This window comes from Tetrao urogallus (genome assembly GCF_951394365.1).
Source record: "Tetrao urogallus genome assembly, chromosome: 2".
In the NCBI taxonomy this organism is placed as follows: domain Eukaryota; kingdom Metazoa; phylum Chordata; class Aves; order Galliformes; family Phasianidae; genus Tetrao; species Tetrao urogallus.
In genome coordinates, this window is record NC_136814.1 from 65,353,786 (window position 1) to 65,373,669 (window position 19,884).

The following is a 19,884-nucleotide window of genomic DNA, read 5'->3' on the forward strand; positions in this document are numbered from 1 at the left end:
ATTAAGGAGATAATGTTGTATCACAAGAGCTGCTCTGAAAGCAGTACCTCCTATTTCATTATGTTGGCCTGTGATGTCAGAGGTGGATGTTGGTGGTATGGCAGTAGAGGTTGAACCTTCTTGCCAGTATTCCAGCATGTGCTGTTGCCATGTGACTGATGGCAGCAGAGGGACAGTCTGAAGTATGTATGAAGAAGAGGTGTGTTATTGAGTTCCTCCATGTGGAAAAAATTGCTTTCATTGTCATTCATTAATACTTGCTGAACATTGATGGAGGCCAAACAGTGGATGTGAGGTGGTAGGTGCTGCATTTCGGCAGTGGTAACAGTGACAGTGGATCACCTCGGCTGGTGTAGGCTGCTACTGGCTCAGCATACAGGCTCTTGTTCATCATTGTCAGAAATGCATAACTAAAGGTGGCGACTGTGTGGAAAAATCGTGTTTTGTAGCTGAGAATTTGCTCTATTATATGGTATTATTGTGCTCTCTGTGCCTGTTGTAGTTTCCATGGAAATAAATGGGAGGCATTACTTTCAGACTGACCTACATACTACTCATTTGCCTGTCCTATTTGCTTTCCTGCAACCTGCTGCAAACTGCAGTTGTTTCATGTTCTTCAACTTTGCACTTCAGAGCGCAGTGTGTAGGGGTCTGTGATAGCAGGCGCTCAGCAGGAGTCCTGTACTTTTGGGTCTGGCAAATGCAGACTTGCCTGGTGAAATTCACATTTCGCTTTTGGCATGCTATTATGTTTTAATTTAAAACTTGATTGATGGTGGCTCATAAATTCAAGTAAGATCCTTGTAGTTTCTAGATACTTTCAGGGGAGTTTTCCAGGCGTGGGATGCGTGCTGCTTCTTTGTGATAGCCACTGTCTGAGAATTGTAGGAAAAGTCTCCAAAACTGTCTGTAGATCTATTTGCAGTTATAGTTATCATTTAGAGAGAGATGGAGACAGGTTAGCAACATTTATTTATGAAGGAGGTTTTGTTTGTAGTGTTTGAAATTGGTATTTAAAGGGAAGCCTTTAAGCCTTGAATGTCTTAGTGTAATTTATGCATAAAAAATAGGCTTTTAGCTTCTTGATCTAGAACAAATAAAAATAAATCATTGTACTTGTATTATTGATATGACATAAGTCAGAGCTAAAAAGATTCTTTTTTTTTTTTTTTTTTTTTTTTTTTTTTTTTTTTTTGTACAGAAAAGATGAAAAGGAGTATGCACTGAAGCAAATTGAAGGTACAGGGATATCCATGTCGGCCTGTAGAGAGATTGCAGTAAGTGTACTTAAACAAAACTATTTTTAATGACATTCTTATTCAACAAGTATTTTAATTTTCTCTACAGTAAGATTATGTAAATGTTTTCCTTGAAGTATGCAAGTATGAAAGTTAATCAAACATGAGCTTTTCATAAAATACTTTGTAAATAACAAATTCTTTTCTGGTGTGTGGAAAGAGACATTCTTGCTAGGTTAATGGTAATGGCCTTCTCTGGTGTTTTGGCTTGCATGCTTTTGTGTTGAGAAGGAAATAAATGTGACCCTTTTAATCAAGGTTTGTTTCAAAACTGGGTGGTTTTAAAATGACTTGTAAGAAAATGGTTTTGAAAGATTACAACTGTCATTACAAGTCAGCTTGCTAACAGTGTATTTTATGTCAGACTAATGGTTTGGTACCTGATAACAGCTTGTTTTCCTCATTCCTTTTTTGCTTTGCTAAGTACAGAGAAGTTTCATAGCAAAATAAAAACAGCTTTACTTGTATTTTTATTACATGTATCTTAAGGGAAAAAAAATGGCACAGTAGTGCTCATATGTACATATATTTATATAAACTCCTTCAAAGTTGGTAAGAATTAGATGTTTTTCTGTGAGGATCAAAAACATCTAAAGAGTGAGTTCTGACTGAAAATATGCAGTACTGTTGAAATGCTGGATAATGAGTAAAATTTTGCAGTGCAAGAATTTCCTGCATTACAACATAAGTGCATTTGCTTGATTAAATATTTACCTTCTTTGAATGCTGTCAGTATGCTGAGGGCTTTTGGAAATATAAGGCACCATTTGTGCCTACAGCTTTTTATAAGCTGGTACTGTTGTGCAGATGTACAGTATTCAGGTGCTCAATACATTGTGAAGCATTACAAATTTGTGATATTCACAAACTGAGCAGTACTGTGTTCAGCACAGTGCACACAGTAATTCTGTGTCAAGAGCCATAACAGATAAAAATACTGTCCTTTTGAAGTGCTTGTCACTGCAAGGTCAAGGTCACTGAGGGATTTGAGAGTTGGCTCCATTGCTGTTGATTGCTTTACACAAAATCTACTCAGTGGCCTTTTTGCTAATATTTCTGCCTAAGTCTGTTTTGACAGCAGTGAAGTATTTTTCAGTTTCTTCGTCTCCATAGTAGTATGATTTAAAACAGACAAAAGACAAGAATCAGTGTGTGGAATATAGTCCAGAGGAGACTTTTGTCATGATAGCACTGTGGTACGGAGCTGGTTCTGCCAGACACAACATTGTGAGGAAATAGTGTCAGATTACTTTGTCCTCTAACCATATATCATCATTTCATTCCTTAATTATTTGTTTTTAAATTGTTCAAGCTTTGTGCAAATAGCAGTTGCATAAATTGTTTAGATCCTCTCAATAGTTACTCTTTTAATTCTTCCTTGGGTGTTATTTTACTCTTCTCTAAACTTCATAGTAAAACTCTATAACTGGGGATAAGTAGCAGATCGCTGCCTGCCTCAATGAAATTTCTGGGTTGTCAAATATTAGAAATATGTAAATGGTAAAGATGAAATAATTGGAAAAGAAGTGGTTATTTTTCTAGCAAACAGGCAGGATCAAAGGTGTTTTCCACAAAGAGAAGAAGATTTATAACTAATGCATTAATTGTTAATCTTGTATTTAAAAGTGTAGTGTTTACTGATTAAGACAGGAATATTAGCCTGAAAAGAAGTGGTTTTAAAATGTCATGGGTATAGTTCTTTTGACATTTAACTTAAACCAACCAACCAAACAAACAAAAAAAACACAAAACAACCCAAAACAGATAGACAGACACACACACACAATATCAAGTAAAAAATCCCAAACTTAGCACTCATTCTTTCTTTTCTAATGTTCTTTGTAAGCTCAGCAGATGGAAGAAACACTGGTATACTCAACTGTGTTTTGTTCAGAATGATTTAGTAGTTCTGTAACCTGAAAACACTGACAGTGTGATTGAGGAATATATTACTGAATTGAAAGGCATTTGAGTGCTGTGATTCAAGACTGGTTTGTATGTAGTATTGCCTAAATACTCAGAATAAATCTACTAGCTCCTGGGGTGAGTGATTATTACATTTTTTTTTTTCAACTGCAGGATGATATCTTCTCTTCAGCCTGTGGAAGAGACTCTGAGGGGACCTTATTGTGGCCTTCCAGTACCTGAAGGGGGCCTACAGGAAAGCTGGGTAGCAACCTTTTTGTTAGGGCAGGTAGTGACGGGACAGGGAGAAATGGTTTTAAACTACAAGAGGGTAGATTTAGACTAGATATTAGGAAGAAATTCTTTACTGTGAGGGTGGTGAGACACTGGAACAGGTTGCCCAGTGAGGTTGTGGATGCCTCCCTGGAAGCATTCAAGGCCAGGCTGGATGGGGCTGTGAGCAACCTGGTCTAGAGGGAGGTGTCCCTGCCTATAGCAGGGGGTTGGAACTAGATGATCTTAAAGATCCCTTCCAACCCAAATCATTCTGTGACCCTCCTGAAGCAGGAATCCATATTGCAGTCAGTTCTGTTGTACTGGAATGTTGAAATGCTAGAGGAGATTCTTATGTGATAATAATTGTATCCAAAAGAGGCTCTAATTTCTTCCCTGTAAGCAGAGTATGTTCTGAAGATAATTGAAACGCCAACTATTTGTGTGCTCTTGAGAGATATGTTGTTGCTGGGCTTCAGGCATGAACATTTGAAAAAGTAAAGCTGAAAAATATGAATGAGTCAGCGGTTAACTTACTCAAATTTATGCTGAATTTCACATGAGGAATTGCAGAAACTAAAGGCTGAATGGTGGCATGGGCTAATCTGAAAGTCAATAGAAAAATTCTGGTTGTGAGCGATTTGGGAGGCTTCTGTATTATTGGCTTATTCCATTATATTGACTTATTTGGAAGAGAGGATGGAGTTCTGGATTCTGAGAGGTGTGAGCACAGCGTAAATCTGCATCACAGCCAAGAAGTTTATGGGTTAAACGAAATTGAGGAGTTGTGGGTACATCAGAGAGTTGTGCTGCTGTTCACAGGAGCCTCAACAAGCTGTGGAAAAATGATTTGAGAGGAATCCTGTGGAGTTCAACAAAGAAAAATGCAGTTCCACACAGAGGTGAAATAACTCCAGGCACCAGTAGATGCTGGGCAGCAGCTGCCTGGAAAGTAACTATGCAAAGAAGGCTTTGTTGGACAGCAAGCTGACCATGAGCCAGCAAGGCATCCTCAGGGCAAAGATGGTTAACAGCATCCTAGGCTGCATTAGGCAGAGCATTGCCAGCAGGCTGGGGAAGGTGATCTTTCCTCTCTATTCAGCACTGGTGTGGCCTTACTTGGAGAACTGGTTCCAATCCTAGGCTCTCCAGTACAAGAGAGACCTAGGGCATGAATGATAAAGATGATTAAAGGTCTGGAGCATCTTTTATACGAGGAAAGACTGCGAGAGCTGGTACTGTTGATTCTGGAGAAGGGTTGAGGGGGGAATCTTACGTATGTATAAATCCCTGAAGGGAAAGTTCAAAGAAATGGGAGTCAGACTTAGTGGTGCCCATGGACAAGACAGAAGGCAACGGGCACTAATTAAAATCCATGAAACTCCATCTGAGCACAATAAACCTCCCACAACTCTTTTTTTCTTTTTTTTTTTTTTTTTTTTTAAACTGAGTACTGGCATGGGTTTCCCAGAGGGGTTCTGAAGTCTCCATTTACTGGACACAGCTACTATTCCTGAGTGGTCACTGAAATTAGGTGTCTTAAGCAAAGCAATTGGGAATTTTCTGAAAGGTCTGAACTCTTGTCCCTGTGAATTTTTTTTTTATCTGTTTGCCACTGAGGTATGTATTTCATCTGGTATTTATAGCTGTTCCCTGGCTGATTGCGTTTCCAAAAAAATTCAATGAGAAATCAAAAGTAAATTTGATTTTCCTCAAAAGCACTCAACAGTCAGTGTTCTTAGTGTGTTCCATTTGTTGGTTTTTTTTTTTTTTTTTTTTTGTTTTTTGTTTTTTGTTTTTTGTTTTTTGTTTTCTTTTGAGACAGCACAGTGTAGTAAGTATAGCAGTAAAATGTCCTGGAAGCCAATGAATGTTTGTAAGTCACTTTTACCACGGTGTGTGTGGTCTTGCTCTGAAATTGTTTTAAACCCCGAAAATCAAAAGCTGAAGAGTATCTTTTTATAAAATTGCTTTTGTTCCTAATGCATAGCTTGTAGGCAGATGACAACTAGTAAAGGTTTCTTTTCCCTTGAACCATTGACTTGAATTAGTGCTAGGAGGCTGCCTGTCAGCTCCTGGGTCTGTCTGGCTTTTCTCTCTATTGCCAACACTGTGAATTTCATCTCTTCCAAGGATAAATTGTCATTTCTAGCCATCTTTTCTGTAAATAGTGATCTTAACTCTAAGCTTCATTGGACTTTTCTGTATCAGCACTTTTTTTTTTTTTTTTTTTTAATGTGGGGGAAAAATGAGACTATTACAGATGGTTTAATAGGGAATAGCCACAGAGCAGCAGCTTTTTATACCTAGCCTTGTTTATGAGTGGTCTGAACGGTTGTAGTTCTGCCCTCTGTGTATTTTGGGATCTGGGATGCATAATCACTTCAGCTGCTGCATCCTGTGCCTGTGTGTGCTGGCTGTTGGTGAAGCTGCCAAGGCTGCTCCTTCTGGGAGACCTTGACGTGGTGCCAGCACACTGTGGGATGCTGGTGGGAGCTCTCACTGGCCTTTGTGTTCCTACTGGCATTTATAGGGACAGGCTAAAATAATTCTGACTAATGTTAAATGAGGTACTGAAAGCTCATTCAAACAATTCAGCATGCACAAATTATTTTCAGGCGTTTTGCCTATTGATGCAATGTATATTACAAAGTGCTAGAGGGTACAAATGTTTTGGGCTCCTCAGTTCCTGTGGGTGGGCAGGGCTTTAAAAGGCTTTTTGGTTAAATGGTAGTTTTCTAAACTTTTTCTCTTTGTCAGATCTCATGAGTAAGGGCTCCATCCCTTTGCTTTTACATTTTTCCTATTGCCCCCCTGCTGTCCGTGACCTTCACTAGGATAGTGGGCTTGAGTGTACCCTCAGCAAGTTTGTTGTCAACAGCAAACTGAGCGATGCTGTTGACATAAGGAAGAAGGGACACCATTCAAAGGGACCTGGACAGACTCAAAAAGTAAGCACTTGAGAACTTAAATGAGGTTCAACAAGGCCAAGTGCAAGATGCTGCACTCAGGTCAAGGCAATCCCATATATGAGTATAGAGTGGGAAAACAACTCGTTGAGAGCAGGACTTGGAATGTCCTGATGGATGAAAAACTGGACGTGAACCAGCAGTGTGCACTTACAGCCTGGAAGGCCAGCAGTTTCCTGGGCTGCACCACAAGAGGATTGGTCAGTAGAGTGAGGGAGGTAATTGTCCTTCCCCCTCTGTTCTGTCTATGTAAGGCCTTATCTGCTATCTGGACGTGGGGCCCCCAGTACAGGTAGGACACAGAGCTGTTAAAGTGGGACCAGAGAAGGGCCCTGAAAGTGGTCAAAGGATTGGAGCAACTCTTCTATGAAGGATGTTGAGGGGGCTGAGCTTGTTCAGCTTCAGAGAAGAGGAAGCTCTGCAGAGATCTCATTGCAACCTTTCCAGTTTCTGTAGGGGGCTTACAAGCAGGAGGGGGCTGACATTTTGCCCAGTCTGATAGTGACAGGACAAGGGGGAATGGCTTTAGGCTGAAAGATGGAGATTTAGGTTAGATGTTTAGAAGAAATTCTTTACTCGGAGTGAGGTAGTGGCAGAGGCTGCCCGGAGAAGCTGTGGGTGCCCCATCCCTGGAGGTGCTGAAGGCCTGGTTGGATGGGTTCCTGGGCAGCAAAGCTGGGGGGTGGCAGCCCTGCCTATGGCAGAGGGTTGGAAATAGATGATCTTTAAGGTCCTCTCCAGTCAGAGCTGTTCTGTGATAAACAGCTCATTTGGGGCTGCTTATCCTCCTTCCAGCTTTTGGAGTCTGTGGTGTCAAAGTGCAGAGCCTGAGCCAAGCTAAACTTGCTGTCTACGTCTTTTTGCACTTTGCATATTTGCCATGTTTCTCAGCAGTGCTACTGATCCCATGGTCTAGGGCTGCTTGGGAGTCCGGGTCGTGCCTTGCTGATAGAGCCAGGAAAGCTGCTTTGCTCCTGCCACTGTCAGGCACTGTACGTAACTTCCAAACTGCTCCCATCTCTTGAATTGGAAACCACTTAGATAAATGAGCTAAATGTGAAACTACTTAATTGGAGACCCTAGTTCAGAGTGGCCTAACTTGTTTGACCCATTTTTTTTTCTGTTAAGAATGTGGAAAGCATCAGCTATATGGGACTAACAATAACTTTTTGATATAAATAAATCACTCTGAAAACTTGTAGTGCCGTTGACTCTTTTCAAATACAGTTGCATGGATTTTTATAATCCATACACGTCTTTTATTTTGGCTGTATTGACCTTTTCCTTGTCTTACAATATCACAGTGTTTACTGTGATGTAAAAAAGTATGTTTCTAACTTGAGTCCCTAGTTTTAACACGACTGTAGGAAAAACAAGGTGTTTAGGAAAAAAAAAAAAAAAGTGTATTCACGAGTACATGTACTGTAGGAGATTCCTTTTGAATGTCAGAACTCCTTTTCCCCTTGCCAAAATAATATGATTATGTAAAATAATTGGCAATGTAGGAATCTCACCGTAAATTCTCTGCTACCTAATTAGAAAAGATTGTTGCATTTGTTTGTGGAAACTTTGAAACACCACTCTCTTTTTTTAATAGCTGGAGGTGATGAAATGTGTGTAAGTTTAAAAATAAAAATTGAAGGGATTTTTATTAGGGAATTAGAGTGTGTTGGCTAGAAGTATCTGTGTATCATGACTTTAAGTATGAATCAGCTAGAAAGAAGGCTTGGTTCAGCTATGTGAGAACTTATGTTTTGCATGCCACGTAAAGAAATAAGAGCTCTCTGAGTTGCATGCTCTAATCTTGACTAATCTGTGTAATTTAAGTACTTTTTTGGTGTGTGAGGGGTTACCTGAATTCCCTCTTTGTTCCGTGGATGCTTCTTGTCCGTATTTTATCTGAAAGAACAATTGAACTTCATTAAAAATGGACAAGAAGCATGTAATAAATCTGCTAAATAGAAAGATTTGTGTTTTATCAATTGACTGTATCAATACGTAAATGCACTTTACAGTTTATGAAAATAGGTTTCACTGCTTGAAGTGTAATATTTTGTCGTGCAGTTGTGACAAAAGTAGAGCGTCATCTGAAGAAGGCAGTCAATTCTATTGTCTGTCTACAACCATTTCCCTTTAGCAGTTTAACAATAGGGCAGGCTGCAGGGAAAGAAAGATAATACTGCTTTTAACACGCTTTCTGACTACCTTATTTGAAGTGCTGTTTTTCATACAGAGGCATTTTTCATTTTCTTGAAGTTGTATCTTTGTGCTCACAGCAGGAAAAAAGCATTGACAAATTTGTGGCAAGTTTGTTAAACGGAAGAGAAGGAAAGCTTTTCCCTCATTGCAATGCAGTGTGAGTCAGAGGCCTCTCTGACTGTTACTTAACATCATTTAGGATATAATCCAAATTCTCAGTGAAGTTAAGTAGGGAAAATGGGTGTTCAGTGCTCTTCTGGCTCAGTTGTTTTCGCTTTCAATTTGCTACTGACTTCAAATCTGCAATACTTTCGGATGCACACAAATGCAGGACTAACTGATGGTGACTTCAACAGAAATGAATAAACAAAGCAAATCTAATCCTCTTTAGGTTAAGTTGGAGGCAGCAATGCACTGAAAGCAAATGCTGCTTTATTGCTTGGATAAAGAATAATAGGCTTGCAGGTAATGCAGGAAAGACATTTAAAAAACCTGTCAAATACTATTGAGATTGAGTCTATGTACAAAAACGCGTCTGAATATGTTTTAATGCTTCAAGTGGTATGTTCTAAAAATCTTGTTTCCTAGATTTCTATCCTATCTGTTTATTTTCTCTTCTCTTTTTCTTTGCATTTCGTGTTTTTGTTTTATGCCTTCTCTGTAGTCAAGCAAAATTAGCTTAAATTTGTTTTCAGTTTATTTTGTGTGGAGATGTAGAATTGTTTGAATACTATTTTGATTTATATAATTTTCCAACATGCCTTTTGTTAATTTAACGTTACACGTGACCATTTTTTGGTGCCTCGGACTGAGAGCTGATGACTGATTTTCAAGTAGTGGATTCTTGACAGAAGGTGAGACTCTTCTGTTTTAAGTTACTGTTACTAAATTGCTTGCTTCATTTAGCAACAGTCTCACATTTTCTAGTTCAGCCTTTCACAACTAACATAGTAACAGATGCTTTTCATGTTGCCCTCAATGTTCCTTGCAAGGCTGAATTCTAAGATAGCTTTTGCTTTCTTGACTTAATCCTTACATGCCTGGATTTTGAAATATTCCTGTGTAGCCCGTCCCTTTTTTCACCTATGTCTGTATACTGCCCATTTGGCACTGAAGCTCTGACAATTACCATAGCTAAGCCAGGCCACTGATGCTTGTATTTTTAAGTACCCTTGCCAGCTTTCCAGAGTTCATTTGCTTTTCAGAGCCTGCCTCCCATGGCCAGTCCCCTGAATAAGCTGAAGTCCGCTTTTCTGAAGCCCCGGGTCTGTGCTCTGCTACTTGAGATCTTCACTCAGGCTCTACAGCCAAGGCTGCTGTTGGGTGTCCTGTTTCCAACCAATTCTTGATTGTTTGGAAATAGTTGCGTGCTATTCTCCTTCACTCATCCAGTAAGCATGTTAAGAAGTTATTGCTGATGCCCTCCAGAAGTCACCTGGGTTGCTTATGCTCTTCCAATGAATGTAGGAGAGGTCAGTGTCTCCCATATTGACCAGGGTCTGTGAATCATGAACTTGCTTGGAGTGTGCAGAAGACTTGATTTGATTCTCCATACTTATCAGGTGACTGTCACAGTCCCAACATGGCATCCATACTGGTCTTTCTGCTGTTTCTGCCCTGCAAGCTGTTGAGAAGCCCATCATCTATCAAAAACAAAAACTGCATGTATTTTAATACGCATTCTTCATATACAGGACAATACTACCTTCCCTGTCCTGTCTGTCTGTCTTACCTGAATGGATGTATATGTCCCAGCAGCATCAGCTACTGCTTGAACCGTGCCTCAGTTTTTCCATAACCTCACATAGTTCTCTGTTTGCTCCTATTTTTTTATTATTTTTTATTTTTTTCCAAACTGTGTGCATCTGTGTATGTATGCTTGAGATGGGCTTCCATTCACTGGGATTTATTGATCCTGAGGAGTCTCATTCTTTCATTGCATACTCTCAGCTTTCCTTGCCTGTTGGAGGTTTCTTTTCCTGCACTGTAAAATGCAAATGACTTTCTGCTGTAAATTAATTGCTAATATATAGAGTACTGAATGTTAGAGCACTGGAGTACTTACTTTTAAAGGGTAGTAGCCTTAGCTTTTACATTCTTTTCACTTATTATCATTTAAAAGCTTAATTTTTTATTTTTTTTATTTTTTAGTATCACATCTATGACTGTACTTCCAGTTAACTTGGATAGAGATGAAACATTTTCAGCTATTAAAATCAGTGTTTCTGTAATGCACATTGGATATAGAAGCCCATCATTCTTGTTCTCTGTGCCTCATTGAGTCTGTGAGGCAGAAATAAAATAGAGTTAATAGTGCCTAAGTGGAGTAAACTAATACAGGTTAGAGATGGCTAGACTGAGAATAGAACATTTGTAAACAAGGAAAAAAATTGTAGAGCTTGATCAAATGCTCATGAAAAAGTTATTTTTCAGTAGTTCATTTGGCATTGGTTTCAACTTTTTGATGGCTAAATGGATGGAATTTCGAGTCTACAGTTGTATTTACTCTGTAGGTTTTATATTTAAGCTTGTAGCCAACTTTGTTTTTGGAGGGAAGACATCTTGAAAACTTGCACTGAAACTTGATTAACCTCGCTGAATTTCATTCTAAATTTCAGTATGGTTCTTCATTTTGTGTGTGTGAACCTTTGCATGTGTATTATCTGTGGTTGAAAAATAGCTTTGTTTGAATCCAGTTTCCATTTTCTGAGACTTTTCTTATCTTTGTGAGGCTTTGATACATTACTGTATGGGGATCTTGAGACATGGGTGCTTTCTGAAGCCTATGAACTGTAGTTAACAGTACAGCAGTCACCAAATGAATCGTCTTGAATTCTGTTCTTAGTACATAGGATTTACTGAATTTGCATTTTGGTTTTAAAAGGACAAAGATGTGAGCATCATGGGTTTTTTTTCTGTGCTCCATTTTACCGTCTGACTGGCTAAATGTTCCTTCCTTGTTAGCAGCATCAGGACGTTTCCTTAAAACTGCTCTTTGCCTGATGTAGCACACACATGCACGAAATCTGTGGGTATGTATGTATACTCATTATGCTTTTGACCTTGAGCATTCTTCTATTCAGCCACCCAAGGGTATTGAAGTGAGGGTAGACTTGACAGACTCTACTGTTGGAAAAATGTCATTTTTTGAGTATGAGAACATGATATTAAAGGAAGCTATCAGTAAATTAATTTTGTTTGAGACAAATTATGAAATATGAGAATGGTTGCCAGTACTTGAAGTCATTTGAGGAAGCCTTTTCTTTCTGCACTAACAGACTTATCCCATCCCATGGCCCCTGCAGAGTTTTTCTTAATTCTCTTTGTCTTTCCATTTTTTCACTTGCTTATTAGATTACTCTGGTTTCTTTTTATCTCAATTGCCTTTTGTACTGTTTTCCCTGATTTCTTTTCCCTTTTTCTCCAAATGCCTTTAATATTTGCAAACAGTACAGTGTCTGCTTCTCTGAGCTTCTACTATTGCAAAACTCTTCTTATTACTGTGATTAATGATGTTTCTCTGACCAAACTCCAAGGTTTGTTCAGTATTCTTATCCGTCTGAACATCTTTCTTGTTCAGGCTAATAATTGTCAAAAAGGAAGGGACATGTTATTTTTGTTGCATATTAGCGATTTTTGCTCTTACTGGGGCTTTATCTTGTCTGTTTTGTTTTTCTTTTGGAGGTGAGGTGGTCATTGAACCTTTTACATTCTTGCTATAACCATATATTACACGTGACTTAAATATTTTACCATTAACAAGTTTTCTTTCATAGTATTCCCCATCTGAAGTTCTCTGAGCTTGCTCAAAGCCCTGTATTCCAATAAGGAATTCTTCTGTGACTTTCAGTTTTAATGGTTTTCAGCTATCTCCATTGTTCAGATTTTCAGGCTGGGACCAGATGGTTTATTTCACTTCTCCATCTTTAGGGCGTCTCAAATCCAGACCATTTTCAAATTCCTATTTTCTTCCTTCAGTACTTCCAGAATTATTATTCTTTTTCTTCAGCACATACAGGACTGAAGAACAGATCTGTATTCCTATTCCATTTAAATTATCTTCAATGTTATCTTTCTCCTATAAAATGATTCTATGTAAGCTGGTGCAGCAGAAGCCTTCCTTTAACTTATTCCATTCCTGTCTTATAAAATTAAGTGCCCTGAAGTACCCTCAAAAAATGCAAAATCTGCAAATTGAGCAAACCCAATCTTCTCTGATTAATACTCTTGGTTACTTTAGTAGATGTTCAAACTGGCATCTACTTGCTTATCAGATGTTCATGTAATTATTTCTGTGTTGTTCTGCATGCTAGTGTAAATACGTGGGAATATAACTTGAGATCTTTCCTAAAAAGTACCTGTCATGTTTGAATTAGTAAGGCCCTGAAGTGTTCAGTTCTAATGTGTGGTCTGTGGTGATCTGATTGTCTATATTCTGCTTTAATAGTTGTTACTTTCAAGTTCGTAGTGCTATTGACTCTAGTGTGTTGACCTGATTCGTTTTGAGCCTGTAGCACATACGCAGAGCCTGATTACTATTGCATGTGGAAAAACAAACATAAGAGCTGTGAAGTTCTCCTACAGAAGTTTCCACCCTGACCAGAGACAGTTACATATGCAGTTGAGGATATGGGTCCCTCTTCATCAGTCAAGAAAGGAAGAAGGTGAAGGAGGGAAACAAGTTCAAGTCATTGGCGTTGGAGAATGAAGCGCTCTGAATGAATTTAAGGGTGATAGTGGATAGGTGGTGTTTTGCAGCTTTTTCTGCCCAGTGAGCTATCTTTACTTTTGAGTGCTTAGTTTATCTGTTTCATCATTTGAGTTTCAGTGTTCATTGGTCCTCCATCACATGCACATGGGGAAAGAAAGGGAAAATAATCATCCACGTAACTGAAGCATATGAAGAAATATGTCATCTGGTACACCTCATTGTTGCTAATGTTTCATTAGTATTTATGAAATTGTGGTGAGTTTTCTAAGACAACAGAAGGTATCCTCTGAAGGTAGATTAGCCTTTGCTACTCTCCATTGTGTGGACTGGAGAACACTAGTGGGCACCATTGTGAGATGGATCCCTGTAGCCCTTGGATATCTCCAGTAATCTGGAGGCATAATGGCAAAGGTGACTGTTTCTGGGCCACATTCAAGGGAACTGAGCTGAAATTTCTGTATTTGAAAGGACTTACTCCAAAACACTCTGCAGTGTTTTCAGGTTGACAGAGTGATGGTCATGGTGGTGGAGACTGCCTGCATACAAGGCCTCAAATTGTTTGTTGCTCAGCTGAAGGACAGTAAAATGTGCATGTGAAAGTGGACCTGAGTTTGTTGTCTGATAAATAGGGATTTCATCTTAAGAAGTGAAGACATCTGATTATGCTACCAGTGATAATGGAGCCACAGGGAGAAGGAATAAGAAATGTGACTTAAGTTGATGCTACCCTTTTGGTGTGTGATGCTCAGAAGGATTCTGTTGTCTAGGTAACAGGGTTTGCTCCTCGTTTCTTAAGGAAGATGGAACAGATGTTCTTAAAAGAAGCAACCAATTATCACCAGTGAGAATATCGGTAGAGTTTAAGCTAATTGCTCTGTTGTTGCATGCAGTCCAATTCGTAAGCTATAAATAGTAAAGAAAATGTAAAGCAAGAAATCTTCCTTGCCAGCCTTTTTCTAAGTGAGATTTTTGAAAAATGTCGTTTATGAAATAGCATTCATTAGTGCTCCTTTTTGCACTTCCATTTATCATCGTATTTGCTTCAGTGTCATGCAGTCTTTCTGTTTAGTCTCTGTAATGCCTCTTTCATTATTATTGAGTCTTTTTGCTCCACTGAGCCAGTGTAAAATCATGATAATTTACTTCATTCTTTTGAAGTACCTAATAATCTGAGGGTGGTAGGGTAAGAGGACGTTCAGAGTGGAACAAGAGACGGAGGGCCTTGAAGTCTGCTCTGAGATTGGATGTTGTGAGGCAAAACTGTGATGAGGACTGCGCCATACAAAGCTGTGGCAAAAATAGGAGCCAAACAGGCGTGTACACAGTACCCTTCTAGGAATGATTAAGTGGGCACGTAGCATGTGCTTGGAAGGAGAAGCAGATGATGATGGTGTTTCAAGAAGAACAAAGAGGAGGAAAAACGTGTTGGGAAGGGGTGGTGTGGAACCAGGCTGCCAGGCCACTCTCACTGCAGCTTCCATCTCACTTCTGGCAGAAGTTGTGCTAAAGTAACTTCATGTATGAGTTACAGTATATGATATGCCTTTGGATAGTGGCAGAGATTACTGCAGTCTTTACAGCATAGGTTAGTAAACATTGCTTGTGTCTTTTTATAAGAGTTTTTTTGGGGGGGCTGTTTGTATGCAGTTTTTATACCTTTGGAATAAAATATCTTGCTGGATACTAAGTAAGAACAGAGGGCATTGAGACCAGGCTCTCAGGGCATGATTTGTGGGTCCTCAGCAAAGCTAAACTATACTGTTACACATTTTTAACAAAACATCTGGCCTCTTGCCTGAACTTTTCCATGCTTCTTGCCAAATAAAAAAGGTCTATTCTATGTTTTTTCGGAAGAGCATTGCAGAAACATGTTTTCTCTCTTGGCAAAAATGGGATAAAGGAAGAATCCTTGACCTGTGCTCTTTTTATAAGGCTTGATAAAGGGCATGCTGTTTTGATTTTTATCTTACTGTGGAAAATATCATAATGAGTGGAAACAAAATACATGTTGCACTTCTTAGAGTATTTGGCTGAGTTATCCTATTGTATAGTAGTGACATGTTGATTGGGACAAAATGTCTTATGACATTCAGTTATTTCAGTAACCATTGTAAAACATTTGCGGTCTGAGTAAGGAGAAATGTTATTTGTAGGAATTTTTAAAAATCCTTTCTACCAGCCTACTTGCATGTAACTTGAACTCTTTTGCTTGTTGTCCTTCCTCTGACTCAGGTTCCTGGTTCTTTTGTGAACTCTTCTGTGTTCCATCCTCTGTGATTTAATGCAGATGATGTATCTGCTCTCTTAGCCGTAAGCATTAGCTTGTATTTGCCTCTGAAGTCAGGGTAGATACTAATGTTCATGTTCACTAGCAGGGCTGTTCTTTTGTTGTTTATGTCAAACATTCTTGTCTCTTAAATTCCTATTCTAAACTTTTTGGTGTGTGTGTTGTATAATGCCTTGGAGCATGATATACCCTTCCTGTTTGGTTGCTTAGACTTCCTTGTGATTCCTGGTGTATAAGAATTCATGACTGCTCATATTCTCCTGTTCTGGCTTGCTTTTCCTCTGTTGATGTACTTTTTGATTCTTTTGTTTCCCTACTCTATCACAGGGTCTGTCAGCAGCAATATTTACTACTTTTGCTGCTCTGTTTGTGTGCTACTAATGCTTATAATGAAATTTTACACTTGGTTTCTGCAGATTTGGCACCTGCTTTCACAAGTTTTTTCTCCATTTCTACAGAATTATTGTATCATGTATATTCAATCCAGATTCTTTACACTGCCCTTGACATTTTCTTTGAGCCTTTTGCTTTTTTCTTTCTTCCCTTTCTGTACAAACCTGACTAATTTTATTCCTGAAGGTCATGCTTTGAAGAAAAACGAATGGCAGTTACTACATATTATTCTGTTGTCTATCCTAGAAACAGAAGCTTCTTCCTATACCTCCTCTCTTTTCCTTTCTTTTTTTTCTTTCTGCAGTGCCTTCCTCTCCTTATGCCTCATTTTCTGTCTTCTTTCTGACCTCCTGCTCACACTACAGACATTAGCATGCTGTCATACAAGCCCTCCTGTCACAGTAACTAAGGCTTAAAAGAAGAAAGGAGGAGGGTGCATTTGCCAGTGGGTTGATTGGGGATTTGGACTTTGTGCCGAGGTTAGGGGTGTGGTTTGCTATCTTGGATGCTTTTCTGTGCACCTCTTAAACCCCTGACATTTTCTGTCTTTGCCCTTTGTTTTCCCCTCAACCAGTCTTTTTGCTTTGGTTTTATTTTTCTGTGTTGTTCACTCCCTTTCAGCCCAGCTCTTTCTCCAAGGTCGTGCATTTCTTCACAGTTGAATCTGGCTCCACCGGCCCTCCCGCTTATGGCGTTGCTGCTGGCTGCAGTGTATGAGCTATGCTCCTGCTTCCAGTTGTTTGCCCCACCTACTCCTCCTCTGCCTCTCCCTTGCTGCAGGAGGCAGCCTGCTCTGCAGGGACTAATCTAAAGCAGGAGGAAAATGGGTGAAATGTTTTCCATTGTTTCAGTGTCAGAGTTCTCTCAAGTGCATTGTTTAACAGCTCTAAAGGTTCTGTGAGCCTTTTTCTACTGAATATGGACAAATAAAATTCCCCAAGAGAAAGTGAGGAGTTGGATGACAGTTTGCTGATAGTACAAAGTTAGTTAGCTCGGTTTTGTTTCTCTAGTAACCAATGCAGAAGTGCAAAAAGATCTTGGTATTGAGTAGTTTGTGCGATTGAAATTGTTTGCATTTATCAACATTGAATTTTAAAGTAGTGGAAATGGGGAAAAACACACTATCTGTATATAGGCGGTGATGGATCTGAATGATCATTATTGGTACAGGTTGAGGGCAGGAGGAAAAACATTCTCCCTGTTGCACTGCAAACAGTTCCAAGCAGTCCAAAAGGCGAATTCAAAGTTGCTAGAATGGCTTTAAAGTGAATTGCTCAAGTCAAGAGCTGAGAATAAAGCAGATGTGATCTACCTCATAAATCCCTGACGCATTCAGATGTTGAGTGTCTGTGTCATTTAGATCCTTCTCCACCTCAGGCAGGATAAAAGGAAATAGGAGTCAATGAAGTTAGTGATGCAAAAGTACCTCCATATAATCAGAGAAAAAATAGACTGGGAAATTGCAGCTTGGAAGGGAGGGAAAACTGAAGAAGGTCTGAAATTACAAAACTTTGTGAGAAAGTTAATTGGAGAATAGTTATTCAGTGCTTTTTGGAACAGAAAAACAAGAGCAACTGAATGAAAGTAGTAAATCTCTCCGCAATACAACTTTGGTTTTGAAACACAGCTCCGAATGTTGTAGAGGGCAAAGCATACGACTGAGTTAAAGAACTTTATTAATGAGGAGTATTAATGAAACAAACACAAAAACAATGAAGGACCTTGATTTAAGGTGGTTTCACGTCCCTGAAGCAATGGATTGCTGGAAGCTGACTGTCCATAGCACTGAACACTTGTGCTGTTTCTGTGCTTCTTTACACGCTCTTTTCCTTGGCGTTTGCTTCAGCTGTGTCATGGACACGATAGTAAGCAGACTCAAAATTAGCCTTGAAACTGAGTCAAGTACTGCAGGTCATCTTTCTTTGAGTAAGCATGTGTTACATATTTTGTCCTCAGTAGCGTTCCTGTAACTGTAGCCATTTACAGTGAGACTTTCACTACTGTCTAACTGGGAAATGTTGATCCATGCAATTAAATGTTCTGCAGAGTTAGGAGTGATAAAGAGGCAGAAGGTTCACTGCATTCTCAAGGATTTAGAAGTAGGTTATAATTGTGTAAGAAACTTTCCTAAGTTCTGACAGATGCACTCCCCTTTCTCCAGGCAGTCTGAAGTTGTTATTCCAGAAAGAAGGTGGGTGTAAAGGAACTCTGTCATTTTGGTTGGGGATTATAAACATGCTATTTGTTACTTCTAATTGCAAGCTTAATGAGATATATCAGGTCTGGAATAGTTCTGTTGTAGGTCTTGAGAATGACTTCCAATTACTCATTTCTGCTTATTATCTGGGAAAGTATTCAGTCTCAGTTCTCAGGAAGAAAGTCTAACGTCTGTTTGTGGGATGTTATTTTCAGGGCCACACTGCTTTTGCTGCCTTCGGCAAAAAGTTCCATCCCCATTTGCAGTAGGATTTATTTGAGAGAGAGGTTATTCTCAGTGGAAGATGAAATGGAGAATACCATAGGCTCTCATGGTGGTAAATATTAGCCAGTTACTAGTTTTCTCCGTTTTATTACCTAACATTCTTTCAAAACCTCTCTTAGAAAACTGCTGTTGTTCTTAAGGGCTTGCCATATGAACATATTTAAGTGTTGTTTATATTTTCATCTTTACTCAACCAATTCTGTGAATTATATTTACCAATCTTTTGAGCCCTCCCGTATTTATCAGTCCTTACTGGGGGAAATGCTGGTTCTGCTATCTTCATGGCCTCATCGAATAACTTTTCATATTTAATTGAAGAACGAGGAAATAGACATTAGATTACAAACTGACTTTTTTTTCCCCAGTTGCAGGCTGATCATGAGAGTATGAGAGGAATCTTGTGGTAGGCGTTTAATGACTTGAGAGACAGCCAGTGAACATCTTGTTTTAGCTTGCTTCACACGTTAGATTTGCCTAATGTGTGTCTAAAAGCTTGCTGAAGATTTGGGTAAAAAGTGAAAAGCTATGAGCAAAGACATAACAAATTTAATGGTCTTAATCAACACTAAGAATGTTCTAGCCTTATGCTTCCGGAGCAAAATGCTGAGTTTGTTGTATATAACTGCCAACAGACTAATTACTTTTATAATTCTTAATAAAAGCTTTGACAGAGTGACATTCTTAAGTGTTATCCTGAAAGAGCATATGAGAAACCTGACTGTAAAGTGGTGCAGATTTTTTTTCTGATTTTAAACAGACCCAAATTAATGAAAAAACCAAAAAACATTCACTTTCTCTCAAGTCTGCAGTCAAGTTTCTTTCTTTGAGTGTGGTATTAAACTGAATTGATACTTGTAGCTATAGGCTTGTCTATTAGCTCGTTTAATGAGAGGTAAAGCATTTACATACACCAGATGAATGAAGTACATCAAACTTTAATGGATGCCATTATTCGGATTCATTTAATTCATGTAGGGAGCACAGGTTTAATGTGCTTAATGTTTTGAATTCTTAACTGTGACTTAAAGATGACTTGAAATATAAATGATACATCAAAGCTCCTGCCTACCAGTCTGGAATAGGTAGAATGAGTACATATGAAGAATAGCCATCAATTTTTCTGTCTGTATTTTTCCTTTTCCTTTTTTTGCTCTCTGTCTGTAAGAACGTAAGAATTTTTTTTTAACCTTGATATACCAAAACGCATAACATTTTTGTTGTGTAGCACTGTTCTTGAAAACTGCAATGTACAAGATTATAACATTCCTTCCTGAAAAATCTAATATTTCCATGATACTTAATGGGGAATATTGTCATGAGGTCTTATGCACTTGAGCTCTGTCCTTTCAGCAACTCTGTTCCTTTCG

General features: G+C 38.9%; 1 protein-coding gene across 2 annotated transcripts in view; it reads left to right on the forward strand.

Moving 5' to 3' along the window:
• CDK19 (cyclin dependent kinase 19) overlaps positions 1-19,884 on the forward strand; it is a gene marked incomplete at both ends in the record, with an annotated part of 114,040 nt that overhangs the window by 14,584 nt on the left and 79,572 nt on the right. For both annotated transcript variants that reach the window (XM_079532965.1, XM_079532966.1), the window contains one exon: positions 1,202-1,277. In XM_079532965.1, coding sequence (XP_079389091.1) covers positions 1,202-1,277 — 76 coding nt within the window. The remainder of the gene's footprint in view (positions 1-1,201; positions 1,278-19,884) is intronic.